Raw genomic sequence first — 14,640 nt, forward strand, 5'->3', positions numbered from 1 at the left:
TCTCTCTCTCTCTCTCTCTCTCTCTCTCTCTCTCTCTCTCTCTCTCTCTCTCTCTCTCTCTCTCTCGTCATAAAAAGAGCCGCCGTCATGACATCGCCGACGACGCCTCCGCCTCCATAACGATGACGACAATGCCGATGCCTCGACGACATGCGTTTGGGCGTCATCTTCAACTGTGTTTTTGATTTCAACAATGAAATCGCCGGTAACGCCGTCGACGTTGGAGAAGACAACCACAATCCTTGATCCCAATCAATTTGCTCTAATCACCCCTCTAAACACGCTGAAGCAGCCTCTGCTCATCTCCTCTTAAACGCTGTGTCGTCATGGCTTGATTTGCCGTAGTCAAACTTTTTTGGAGTAACTGTTAGGAAATTGAGGGCTTTGTCGACGCTGGTGGGTATTGGGGCCAAGTAAATGGCGGATCCGCCAGGTATCCACCTCAGAGTTGTTTGTGGACTTGCAGCTCAAATCAGCTATGCTCTTGTACCTATGGCAAGATGAGTAATACTATTGTCTGCATCTGGTGAAAGGAATTGAAATCTGAGTGGTGGAGCTTGGAATAGTATAATGGCCTAGTATAATATGCGGAGAAAGCTACTCATGTGTTTATACTTGTATGCTACTATAGTACTACCCACCTTGGAATTAAGTTAGTATTATGTATTTATGATATGTGTCGTCATTGTCCACACTTGTATTTCTTAATTAATTTGGTTCGGGTTCATTATCGATGAAATTGTGTTTTTGGTTTTTATTTTGGCATATTGTTCCCAATAGAACCCTTATTGTCCATAATAGATCCTCATAGTGCCCTTAATAGACCTCATACTCCCTTCAATAGACCATTCTACTGCCCCCCGTACACCCTCCTACTACCCCCAGTAAAACCCCCGGACAGACCCCAATAGACCTCTAATAGACCTCCTACTGCCCCTAGTAGACCCTCCTACTACCCCTAGTAGAACCCCTGGACATACCCCTATAGACCTCCTACTGCCCCCAGTAGACCCCGTACTGCCCCTAGTAGACCACCGAACAAACCTCCTACTGCTCCCAATAGATCCCCGAACAGATTCCCTACTGCCCCTAATAGACCTTTACTACTCCCAATAGACCCCTACTACCCCCAATAGATCCCCTAGCTTTCGTCGGAGTCCGGTCAACGGTCGTCGGAGTCTGGTCAACGGTCGTCGAAGTCTGGTCAACGATCGTCGGAGCCCGGTCAACAGTCACCGGAGTCCGGTCAACGTCATTGGTCGTGGGAATCCGGTCATATAAACATTATTTTATAATAGACTTTAATAATGGTCTATTGTAGTTTATTTAATTCATTAAGGGTATAATTGTCTTTCTGTTGTTTAAGTTGGCTATTCGGAATTTTAAAATCTGATTTTGTTAATGGGAATAAAATTCTTAAAATTAAGGCTAGTGGACATTGTCCCATTTTGATATTCGTCTCCATCCACACCCATTTAGGATGGAAATATTATTTTATATAATTTATAAATATATATTTATGTAAAAATCTTTTGTAATATTTTTTTTTCTGATTCTCTTAATGAATATATGTATAAACTTCCTTTTTAAGCAAGACTTGTATTCGTTTTTGTTGGATTGAATCAAGAAACTTATTTATTTTGGTATTTGATTTTAATTTCATATTTTTCTATTTGCTAATTTTTTAAAAATAATAATAATTTATTAAATAATTGTTAACGGGAATATAATCCCTTAAGGGGACGGGGATCGGGGCGGGTATGGGAATGTAATCACTTAAGGGGACGGGGAATCTCCATTATTTAATTACGGGGATTGAGGTAGGTGATCAAGAGATGGAGAATAAAATAGGGTATGATTTTTTAATCCATTAACCCTACCCTACCTATTGTCATCCCTACTTTTAATTGATGGATTGATAAATTCTTATGTAGGGCAAACGCAACATGTGGCTATGAGGCGTACTAATAGAATGACATGAAGAGGGTGTTTTGGGTATTGTGATTTTAAAAAGCATAGTTAGTTGTGGTATTTGCACAAAGTTTGTTGCATTCGTATTTGGCAGTCACACGACCTCATGGTAGGGAAAAACCGGTAGAATCAATTTGGATATTGTGATTTTTTTTTTTTGGAAAATGCCCATTTGCACAAAAAAAACAAAGTCAAACCCCATTCCAATAACAATAAGATTTTTGACCCCAATTAAATGAGAGATTAGCTTATTTGTGCCCACAATACACAAATTTTTATTAAATTCATAATAAAATAATATTTTTGAGACATTTTTACCCTTGTGTCTTATACACATTTAGAGAGATAAAATGGAAGAGAGAGAGGACTTTGCAGGAGCCTTGCCGGGCTCCGGTCACCAATCCACAGACTCCGGTCACCGGTCGCCAGATATTACTGAACCCTAGTAAACTTGTTATCCACCCCAATAATATATTACTGATCCTCAATAAATTTGTTATCCACCCCAATAACATATTTCTGACCCCTAATAAACTTGTTATCCACATCAAAACCGATTCACCTTCACCAATTTACCTTCACCAATTCACCTGCACCAAGCCCAGACTTTCTCAACCATGTGGACAAAGCTGGAGCCGGCGAAGTTGATGAAGCCGGAGCCAGCGAAGTTGAGAACTCGTCGAAGATCTGGTCAACTCCTACGAGAGAGAGAGAGAGAGAGGATCGTCTGAAGGCAGAGGCTTGACCAACTCAGAGTAGATCTGTGAGCACAGTTTGGTGATGATGATGTTTGCAGCGGTCGGCGGAGGCTGATGCGGACGGAGTCGGCGATGATGTGGACGACGAGAAACACGTCTGTGAGGAGGAACACGACGCGACTACTGTGGCACTGCCATCGAACCCTAGCCAACGGTGAGGAAGAGATTTAATGTGGTCCGAAACTAAAAACATCGCTGATTTCATCTCTGGCCAGAGGTGAGGTTGGTGCTATTCGATCGAGACGCCGTCGTCGACGCCATCTTCTGCCATGGAGGAGCACTTATGCTTCAAAGTGGTGGTGGTGGACTTGAGAGAGAGAGAGAGAGAGAGAGAGAGAGAGAGAGAGAGAGAGAGAGAGAGAGAGAGAGAGAGAGAGAGAGAGAGAGAGAGAGAGTAGATCTTGAATGAGAGGTGGAGGGATAAGATCAGATAGTTAGGTTAGGGATAGAAAAATAATTTTGGTAAGAATAATTGAAATGGGCAATGGAAAACGTTTTTCACTGGAATTGGCAAAAATACCCAATAATTAGTATCAAATGGGTATTATTCCTTTTTATTATGGGTATTAGTATTAACACATTTTTTTTTGTTATTAACACATCTCATCTATTTTTATATCCACACATTTTTATTTTATTTACAAAATACTTGTCACTTCAATTTAATTGATGATTGATTTTCACCGTATAAGGGTGTGTAAATAACACCACCCATTTGTGTTTTTGTTTTGGTTAAGTCTTGTTCGATGTCTCTTGCATTGAATTAATATATATACGTTTAACCACCTCGTCTTCCTCTATTCCATAGCCGCCATATCCAAGTCGTACCTCCTCCTCCGATTTTTCTATGTTTCTTCCAATCACCTCCTTCCTCCCTAAAAATTAAACAAAAAGTGTCATCCAATCTCAAAGTCTCTTCCGCTGCTCGCTTTTTCCAGAATTTGAATTCGGTTAGTGCTTTTCGTTATGGAGAGGATTATCCGAGGCAAGTTCAAGCTAGGTCGAAAAATCGGGAGCGGTTCCTTTGGTGAAATTTACCTCGCTACTCATATGGAGACCGGAGAGACCTTGGCGGCCAAGATTGAAAGTAAGAAAACGAAGCATTTACAGCTTATGTACGAGACCAAGCTGTATAAAATTCTACGAGGAAGTGCCATTGCAAGCATGAAGTGGGCGGGGTTTGATCATGACGATAAAGTTGTGATCATAGACTTGTTGGGGCGGAGTCTTGAAGACTTATTTGTTTACTGTGGGAGCAAGTTTTCTCTGAAAACGGTCTTAATGTTGGCCGAGCAGATGATCACAAGAGTAGAGTACTTGCATTCGAAAGGGTTTTTGCATAGGGACATCAAACCCGACAATTATGTCATGGGTCTTGGCAGGGAAGCAAATCAGGTTTACATTATCGATTTTGGATTGGCGAAAAGATTTCGGAATCCAACTACAAATAGGCATATTCCATACAGAGAAAATAAAATCTTAACAGGAACTCCACGATATGCTAGCTGCAATACCCATTTGGGAATCGATCAGAGTCGCCGGGATGATTTGGAGTCACTTGGCCATGTTCTTCTGTATTTCTTAAGAGGAAGCCTTCCTTGGCAGGGTCTAAAAGCTGCAACGAAGAAGCAAAAATATGAGAAGATTTGTGACAAGAAGTTATCAACTACCATTGAGGTGCTATGTAAGTCTCATCCTGTGGAGTTTGCATCCTACTTCCACTATTGCCATTCCTTGACATTTGATCAACGTCCGGATTATGCATTCTTGAAGCGTCTGTTTCGTGACTTGTTTAAACGACAAGGGTTTGAGTTTGATTATGTATTTGACTGGACAATCCTAAAATACCAGCAGGCACAACAAACAACAAGGGGTCATGGTGAATCAGCTCCAGCTCAAATAGTGACTAGCAGTCGAGCAATGCCTGCGGATGTGAGGAATCAAGGAGTTGATGGTTTCTAATAGACAAACTGTGGCTCCAGAACCCATTTACCTCATCTGCAGTCCCGAATTCGGGTGCTAATAAATCTGTTGAAAAACATGATGTCAATTGAAGAAGGTATCCTTCCTTCTATATTGGTTCTCAAATTCTTACAGCTTTGTATTTTAGTGGCTTTAAGGTAACTAGTCCATTACTTGAAGCAGGCCCTAAAGTAGGTTACATTCTTCATATTTCTTAGAATTCGACTAAAAAGAACTTCATTCCCCAGATTCCAGTCCAGAAATAATTTTGTTTTGCACTTCTCTGCGGAATCACAATAAGCATGATTAAATATCACATCTTGACAATGCATCATGCATATATATCAAATTTCAACAATGCACACTAACCTAGCCATTCTATAATTTCACATCGCATATAAACTGTTATGGCCGTTATTATGTATAAAGCTTTAGTTCAGCCAAAAATGGGAAATAGAAAAGTTAGGAATAAGGTAAATGTGTAAAGTGCACATAGAGCAGCATTTTTAGCAATATATATGTCGAGATATTAAAATTTCAACAATCATAAATCCTCAGCAAGTATGGTTATAGATAAGGGATTGGATGTACATTTTCAGTTCAGCCGAACGATGAGAATAAGAAGGTCAGGGCCTAAGCTGAGAGTGGGATCAGTTTGGGAAAACCGCGACACTGATCAACATTTAAAAATAAATAAATAAATGTCACAAGAGACACTAGAGTAATTTTAAATTTTAGCAATCCTAAACCTGGATGTGCCTCCAAACTTATGATAATCAAATATAAATGTGAGATTAGGTCACTTTTTCTGGTTTAACTCATTTAAGTATGCCTTCTTGTACATGTTGCTCAAATGTTGCCTACCAAATACTAACATCTGATGATGTAATGGTGGGAAAAAAAAACAAACAAACAAACAAATTTTGTAACCGGGACCAAGTCAAAATTCAGACAATATTTGGGGGACAAGAGCCACATCCAGTAGTCAGTGACTAACATAAAAGGCCATTGTCTGCACTAAGCCGCTAACTAGTTTTTCCCAGAGACAAACACAAGTACTCGAGCCAAGTTGGCTTATATACCCAAGTCTTGGAAAGCATCGCCATCAGAAGAAGCTACATGGTCCTGCAAGGTTCCAATAGCTTTTTCTTCCTTTTCTTTGCGGCCTTCGGCAGTTCATGTTTCTGAGATTCCCTCTTCACTTCTTTGACATTCTTCTTGAAATATTTTCTGGCAACCTTCTTGTTATGTGCCATCTTTCCAGGTGAGGAATCTAAATTGCTAGAGTTTTCTTCATCAGATGTTGTCTTGGGTGGAGCTAGTTGGACTCTCGAAACTGCATGTTCCAGTGCAGTAATAGTTTTATGGTACATGTCTTCAGTGTCCTCATCACTAGTTATCTGTATCGCATCCGCCTTGACAGTCTTCAAATTTTATAAGTCCTTGCAATAAATGACTGGAAACAGGAGAGGAAAAAAATGAATATCCCAAAAGTTTGTGTGATCAATATCGCATGAATATGTTCATGCTTATACAGTTATGTACATGCATACAGTCACATACTCACATTGTACATTACCTGCACAAACACAGTCTGCAATTTCATCCTCTGCAGATATAGATCCCCTGGCCACAAGCCCACAACTCTATATTGGACCTGAAGTCAAAGCCAGTCAGAGAGATTTATACTCTGTTAAACTTTTTTTGTACATGTATAGGATAAGTTCAATAATTTCACAGAAAAAAGCAAGGAGTCAAACAATATTCAGATAACTGTTCACCATCTCATCAGAATACATGGATGAACTACAAAATCAAAGAGCTCCCATGTTGTCATAACAGCCACTCCATGTTTTTTTTTTTCTTTAAGAAATCCTGTGTGCCACCAAATGTTACTGCCTCATAACATTAGATACCTCAGAGTGAAAGTATACCCAGTGATACAGTCAGAACTTACAGAAACATAGAGACAGTATTTACACAGTAATGCATTCGCACTAAGGTCATTTAGCTCAACTGCTTCAGAAACAGCAATCATGTACAAATGGCCCTGCCACAGACAAGGGGATGACGTATATAACATCTCATAGCGAGTTCAGACTTCACTGTGTTTATATCATATATGCAATACTTACTTTAAACTAAAGTACATTGTATTCACTGAGGTCTGCATGCACCAATTTGGCTTTCTGATATAGCATTCGCATAGCAATAATCATCTGCCAACCAATCCCTATGAGGTCATTCTAGTGGAAAACTGGAAATACAACATGTCATAAAGAAACAGAAATAACATTGAAGCTTTGTCAACGATCCACACTACAAATATATACACCAGTAACACCACCAAACACAGATCTGCACGTAATGTTTAGGTGCTCTCCATACACTAAGGAGATTTTAAGACAAACACATAAATAGAAATATTTCAGAGCGTTAAAGGCCTGCATATATACAAGTCTCTACTGCCACTATCTTTTCAGGTAGCTAGGATATAGTATTATAACTGCCATAAGCAATATTGTTAGGAAAGATTCAGAGAAACCTGATATCCTTCTCGTAGCTCATCTAATGACAAATGTGGTATCCTTTAAACGAGGTGCTGCACAGCCTGCCTTCTCTATAACAGATTCCAGAATCCATGTCACTATGACTAGCAATTATTGTCATATGTCTGATGAAGCCTAGATACTGTTCAGAAAAGAAAGAAAGACAAAAGGGAAATAGGTATATATGCATGCTCACAAGAAAGAAAATCAAATCAATAAATTAAGCATAGTATACCTATGAATTCCATCACTAGTACAATTCAATAGGTTTAAAGTCATATGCAGTTGGGCATCTACCTTGACTCAAGATCAAGATTGTTGTATATCCTACCTCTTCAGATTCCTCCATTCTTTCTCAACCCATTTGCTCATCTGTTTCCTGGGATTGTGCCCACTGTGTCCATGACTGAATCGGTAGTCCCCTTTTACATATCTACCTCTGTGCCTGAAAGACTGAAGTTGTTTAGAGTTTAGACAAAATGTAATTTTTTTTTTTAAAAAATCTGTTTTATGTTGTATGATTTCATGGTCAAACTTCCCATAAAAAATCGAGTATCAGAACGAACATTACAATATTATATAAAGAAAAGATTCACAACCTTGCACTGTTTACATTTCCCACTTAAAGGATCAGCCATCCATGAGGTTGATAGCTACATAAAAAACAGATCACGATATATTTACATTAATCAAGAAACAGAGCAACATACAATTCAAATGAGATGCAAACTGGGTTATCTTAAAATCAACATATTTCTAGACCTTTAGATATCAACTTTGCGTTTTAGGTTTCATACCCAGGCATCCTGCTAATTTTTCAAATTACTACAAGAAAATAAAGCAAAATGGGATTACAACCCCAGCAAAATTCTTATTCGGATCAGACTACTGCACCTTCCCTCCTAAATGTATACAACCACTCATCAAACATCACTAGAGGTAAAGGGACATGATAAACAATCAATTCTACCTCGTAAATACATACATCCCTTGATCATCTCCGTTTTCTTGATAAATTAAATTGAAGTAACAAGTACTAAGTACTACAGCCAAATGCTTTTTTTGCACAGATAGTCAGATAGTCATCACTCATATTCCTCCAGGCCAAAGAATAGTCAAACTAAACGAACGAAGCAGAATTGAGCTCAAAAAGACAAAAGCTTAAAGTTCAGACAGAACTGTGTTTAAGTTTACAAAATAAAAATTGGCTAAGGTAATAGTTCTGGCCATTGCTGATCTGAATATATTAATCGATCATCCATACTACTTCAATTATTTCAATAACATCAATGCATCATTCTTTTTTTTTTCCTTTTTATATCCCCCAAACACCTGGAGGGTTACAAAATGACAAGTTATCAAGTACATAATAAGAAATCTTAGCATGCATTCAAAAATATTACAGCAAAAACAGGCCTATAAACTGGTGTTGAGGCCTGAGCACTAAAAATGCCCTCATGCATGCACTGTAGACTTTGTATAAGAAATTACGATGCAATGAATTAATCCTATCCGAAAAATAAAATAAAAAAACCACGGGAAAGGTTCACTGGTTATGCCTACCAACCACTGCTTGAATTAATATATGACATGATGGCACAACAATCAAGCAAAAAGCTTCAGGTACTTCCTAGATACCTCCATTAAATGTAACCATTTCAGAGTATATCTGTATATGACCTCTGTTTCAAGCTGAGAAGTTCTTTCCTTTGCATCAACAAAAGGCATTAACGGTTGTTCCTGCTTACTGTCGTGGAGTCTTTCTTCAATTTGCAATCATGCTGTTAAATGCAAAGAAAAGCAAAACTTCCTCAATACAAGACAAAATTGGAAATTAACAAATTAATATCGAGTAGTATTGCACTATATTACACTTTTTATTCACTCAAATTCATGGCCAGCAAATTCAACCAGTACTTTTTCAAGTGATACAGCTTTGTATTTATCTAGATTAGGAAATGACAAAAGTAAACAACATAAATTGGACTGCGACAAAGCATTGTGTTTCTCGAATCACACACTGACAGATAATATTCATAACTCTTCCATGGCAAAAGAAAACAAAAGAAGGGCAGTAAAGAAATTGATATACCTGACCTTAATAGAGTTCAAATCAACTTTATCATGCATCTTTTAACAACGGCGACAAAGCCGGATCCACTACATCCTCACACAATAAACCAACTATCAATTCCATAGTAAATGCATCTGCATAGAAACCCCATTTGACCATTTCTTGAATATATCCTATAGCCCTTGATGTCTTATTGTTTTTCAACAACCCTCGGATGATGATGTTATAGGTCCAACCATCTGGAGAACACCCTCTCCCTCCCATTTCTCTCAGCAACTTTTCTGCTTCAATCAATAAGCCATGAAGACAAAGTCCATGAATAATGATATTGTATGTTCTCACATCAGGTTGAAGTCCTTTTGTTGATAAGTGAGAGAAGAGATCTCTGGCAGTTTCAATATTTCCAGATTTGCACAAACCTTCAATAACAATATTGTAAACTATAACATTAACTACCATTTTGTTGACTTCCATCTCTTTAAGCAATTCCATTGCCGTAGTAAGTCGCTGATTGTTACACAGGCCATCAAGTAAAACAGCATAAGTTTGAAGATTCGAGAGGTGCCCACAACCGTGCATCTTAGAGAACAACTCCACTGCTTCTTGAATTCTCCCCGCTTTGCAAAAACCATCAATTAGAGAGGTATAAGTAACTGTATCTGGAACTAGTTCCATACGACGCATTTTCTTAAAAATCTTGTTAGCCTTATTGACCTCTTTAGCCTTGCAATATCCGTTAATCAATATGCTACAACTCTGAACATCAACCATGGAGCCCCTTCTAATCATAAGGTCAAAAACTTGTCTTGCCTCGTCCATTTCTCCTCGCATACAGTAACCGTCCATAAGTGAGTTATATGTAATTGTAACAGGCTCAATATTTCTTTGAATCATCATTTGAACCACACTTTTGGCTTCGACGACCATCCCTTCCTTGCAAAGTGTATCAACCAAGACATTAAAGGTGAAGACATCTGGAAAGACACCTTTACTCAACATTTGATCCATTAACCTTGTAGCTTCTTGCCACTGGCCTAAATTGCAAACACCGTGAATCAAAGAGGTGTAGGTGACAACATTGGGAGCAATACCTCTACTAATCATCTCTGAGAAGTGCTTCCTTGCATCTACAACTAGTGTCTCCTTGCAAAGACTATCGATGATGGTGCTATACGAAACAATGTCAGGCTCGCACCCTCTTTCTTCCATGTTCCTAAGTAATTGAATTGCAGCACTGTTGTTCCCTTTCTTGCAAAAGCCCTTTATAAGTGTATTGAAAGTAACCACATTGGGCTTACAATGACCACCCTCCAGCATTTTGGTGAAAATCAGTGCAGCCTCAGCCACTTGAATCTCGAGAACAAAACCATGGATCAGAGTGTTGAAGGCGATGACATCTGGTTGAAGACCCAATTTGAAGAAATTTCCCAATACAGACAAGCTAAACCCCATTTGGTTCAAATGGCAATAGCAGTTGATGAGAATGTTAAGAGTATAGTCATCAGGAACAATTCGACGCAGAAGCATTTGTCTATTCAAAGATATGACTGCAGAATACTGCTTCAGTTTGACAAGTTGAGACAAGATTCGATTGAAAGGGATAACAGAAGGTAGAGGACGCAAGTGAAGCATTTCATGGAACATCTTCAAGGCAAAGTCAAGATAATTGACTTTTGGGTTTGAGGTCTTGGGTTCTATGGCTGTCTGAAGAAGAAAGACTTTGATTAGAGCAGTGAAGGTGGTGACATCTGGTTGAAGACCCAGTTTGAAGAAGTGTGGCAAAACAGATAAACCCAACCCGGGGGCTTGTGCTTGATTCAAATAACAGTAGCAATTTGCGAGAATGCTGAGAGTAGGAGAATCATAAGGGATTCCCATGAGACCCATTTGTTTAAACAGAGAAATCACTACATCATAATGCTCCAATTTGACAAGTTGAGCCAAGAGTTGGTTGAAGCAGACAAGAGGAGGCAGAGGACGCATGTGAAGCATTCCCTTGAACACATTCAAGGTATGCTCCACATCTCTCACTGATTTGATTGGGTTTGAGGGTTGAGAATGAAACAAGGCCATGAAATTGTGGAGAGCAAGAGTAGAGTGAAGGAAAGGCATACCTCTTGTGCTGCCGAAGTGAGAACAAGAAGAAAAGGCCTCAAGTGATTTGAGCATCATCTTCATTATTTCTGAGACTAGATCGACGGTTGCTCGCTTTGAGTTCTTTTGCTCACAGCCGAAGAAACCTAACAAATGTGAGGGTGGTCTACTGGCCCAGAGGCCCAAATGAGCAAGCTTCAATAGTTTTTTTAATTTTTTATTCTTTGGTTTGGTGCTCCTGTTAACCTTATTTTCCCATTTTGGGCACCTAACCCACATTCTGTGTCCGCAGACACGTCAAACATCTCAATTCTCACCTAAACCAAATTTCAACACGAACAAAACCCCTGCAAATATAATTCGAACAACGATTTGTCTCCCGATCACATACTCACTTTTAATTGTCTCCATATGTAATCAAACCAATGCTCAATGGAGTTTAAATGCAAAACCAATCAAACTTCGGTGTTACAGAGTAGTCCATTGTAATTTCAATTCAGATGACAAAATTTTTAAAGGCTTACGAACATCTGAGAAGAACAAACCCAGAACGAAAAGGTTTACGGATAAATTAAACTTCCATTGAACCAAAATAAAGTCGCAAATTACATGAACAGCAAGTTCAACAACCCAAAACTAATTAAACCCAGATCTAACCATAGACCACCAGAATCACTACCAAACTAAAAAGACGATACGTAAAACAAGAATTCCCAGATCAACCCCCGAATCCGTAGAGGGTCCTCCCTTGCCTCTTCAAAGCATAAACAACATCCATGGCGGTGACTGTCTTCCTGCGAGCGTGCTCGGTGTAAGTGACGGCGTCACGGATGACGTTCTCGAGAAAGATCTTGAGGACTCCTCTGGTCTCTTCGTAGATAAGACCGGAGATACGCTTGACGCCGCCTCTGCGAGCCAAACGGCGGATGGCGGGCTTGGTGATGCCCTGGATGTTATCCCTGAGGACCTTCCTGTGACGCTTGGCTCCTCCCTTTCCCAATCCCTTGCCTCCCTTGCCGCGCCCTGACATTTTCTCAACGAAAAATTTGAAGGAGAGAGAGAGAGTGTTTGATTTTGATGAAAGAAGAGAGAATTGAGATGATTTGATTTGGAGGAAAGGCAGCGAGAGTGGGTGTGTTTATATAGGAAGGGAATTAGGGATTTGGGAGGTGGAGGTGTTTGGGGGTTAATAGGGGTCGTTGGATAAGGGTGCTTATCGACGGTTCAAAGAGTCGATCCGCGTCGTGTGTTGTTATTGGTTGTGAGCATTTGGCAGGGATTGGCCTTTTGGCTGTTTTGGCGCTGTTCCGAAAGAAACACAAAAGAGGGTGATGATTTTGATTTTCAAATCTGAGTGCGTTTTAAAATTTTGGGAAGAAGTGGGGCGCGAGCTGCACGTACCTGGAGTTAGTGGATTTACGGAAGCGCCCCTGAATTCGAAATTATGAAATTTGTTCAATACAGTACCCAAGTATGGACAAAGGCCGGAGCTATACTTGGGTATGAAGTAATCCAGACCCCCTCCCCCTTTAAGATTTTGGAACATTTAAGTTTTAGCCTTAATTTAGCTAGTTAGTATTAAATGTAGGCTTAAATCTCTCGTTAATCTATCACTGAACCCCCTTAAAATTTCACAAACTAATCAGTTTTGGACAAATCAAGAAAGATAAACTCATATTAAGAAAGAAAATTATTAAATTGATGAGTCTTTATATCTTTATATCTTAGCAAGCAATTGTTGAGGCCTAAAAATCCAGCCAGCAGGCCTAATTTATTCGTCAAGCCCGATTCATTCTTTAAGCCAAATTCTACTCGCAAACATCATGTCATGCACGTGGACCCAAGCCACATTCATGCACTTGGGGCTTTCAAGAATGGGTGTGGCGTGGAAGGTAACGAAAAAGCATGAGGTCCGCTATTAGTTTTAGGATCGTTGTAATTTTAGACTTGGGACCGAAATTCATGCCTAACGACCTAACTCAAGAGAGGCCCAAAAACCAAGCCAAACCCTTTAAGATCCATTTTAGCATAGGATTCTTAATCCCGGCCACATAATAAAACATTTTTTCCAGCCACACATTCCCTAACCATAAACCACGCAAAAGGCAAAACAGCAGCATAATCCTAGCAACAGATTTTCCTGCAGCAAATCTGTCAAATTAAAGCATATCCCACAATCACACATTTTAAAGCCAACTTTAGACACAGCCTGACAAACCAAAATAGTTTACAATATCCAATACACATATTTAACCAAGTGGGTATTTTAAAGGTTCATCCAAGATTCCCTCTAGCTACTATAAATAGCTGTCGTTATTAGGCAAACGGGACAACCAGAAGGAGAGGAGGCTAGCAAGCTCTCTAGTACTCCTCTTTTGTCATCTCTCCCACCAAGCTTCTCTCTCAAGCCCTTATCCAATCTCATATCCATATTATTCCTAGATCCAAACACAACCCCAAAAGCATATATGCAAACCAAACAGCAAGCCTAAGCCATCCACCAATATCTATCCCAAATCTCTTATCTCATATACCTCAATCCTTACCTTAGAAACACAATTAGGTTCTCTTCTTTTGAAACTCGTGTTTTTCTAGCTCACACGTCATGCACATCTTGCTAAGTCCTTCATTAAAAGAAACGCAGTTACAGATTACCGTCATTAATGAAGAAAGTGCCACCCACCGGGAAGAACACAACAGCAAGCTTCCTAGGATTCTCAATCTTTCGAAGCTTTCTAGGCCTAGTTTCCGCTAACTCAGACGAAATGGACGATATTTTTGGGCTCGGCCATGCTTGCCTCACTGCCATATCACCCTTAATCAAAAGTGCCCTCCACAACAATCAAAATAGATAAAACAATTGATTACTTTTATTTAGTAAATAGTAAATTAATGAATTTACTAAAGAAGAAAAGTGAAGTAACAAATTAATAAACTACTATTTCATCTTGAAGAGGTGGAGATCGGCGGCAGCGGACGTCAGGGCTCAACGTTGCCGCACCGGATTTCCACTTTAACGTCAGCGGGAGGAATGGACTTCACGGCGACGGCGGCTGAGACTGCTGTTGTTTCTACTTTGGCTCAAGGCGACCGAGACTGTGATGTTGTTATCGCTTCGATGACGGCAACGAAAGTGAGCGGTTGAGTCTAACAGCAGCATATATTGCTGCTGTTACTGTTTCATCTTGAAGAGGCGGAGATCAGCAACGGACGTCAGGGCTCGGCGTTGCCG

At 39.6% G+C, this 14,640-nt stretch overlaps 3 protein-coding genes across 3 annotated transcripts; 1 reads left to right on the forward strand and 2 right to left on the reverse strand.

Annotated features, from left to right (window-relative positions):
* Positions 1-3,664: 3,664 nt before the first annotated feature.
* On the forward strand, positions 3,665-4,691 carry LOC101297819 (casein kinase I isoform delta-like). Its single transcript, XM_004295888.1, has one exon. It carries the CDS (start codon positions 3,696-3,698, stop codon positions 4,689-4,691), a length of 996 nt encoding a protein of 331 aa, XP_004295936.1. The 5' UTR covers positions 3,665-3,695.
* Positions 4,692-9,362: 4,671 nt separating this feature from the next.
* On the reverse strand, positions 9,363-11,492 carry LOC101298109 (putative pentatricopeptide repeat-containing protein At1g12700, mitochondrial-like). Its single transcript, XM_004295889.1, has one exon. The coding sequence runs from the start codon at positions 11,490-11,492 to the stop codon at positions 9,363-9,365; it is 2,130 nt and encodes a 709-aa protein (XP_004295937.1).
* A 348-nt stretch (positions 11,493-11,840) lies between these two features.
* On the reverse strand, positions 11,841-12,517 carry LOC101299650 (histone H4-like). The gene has a single exon (XM_004294543.1). It carries the CDS (start codon positions 12,436-12,438, stop codon positions 12,127-12,129), a length of 312 nt encoding a protein of 103 aa, XP_004294591.1. The 5' UTR covers positions 12,439-12,517; the 3' UTR covers positions 11,841-12,126.
* Positions 12,518-14,640: the final 2,123 nt, after the last annotated feature.

This window comes from Fragaria vesca, linkage group LG3 (assembly GCF_000184155.1).
Source record: "Fragaria vesca subsp. vesca linkage group LG3, FraVesHawaii_1.0, whole genome shotgun sequence".
Taxonomy (NCBI): domain Eukaryota; kingdom Viridiplantae; phylum Streptophyta; class Magnoliopsida; order Rosales; family Rosaceae; genus Fragaria; species Fragaria vesca.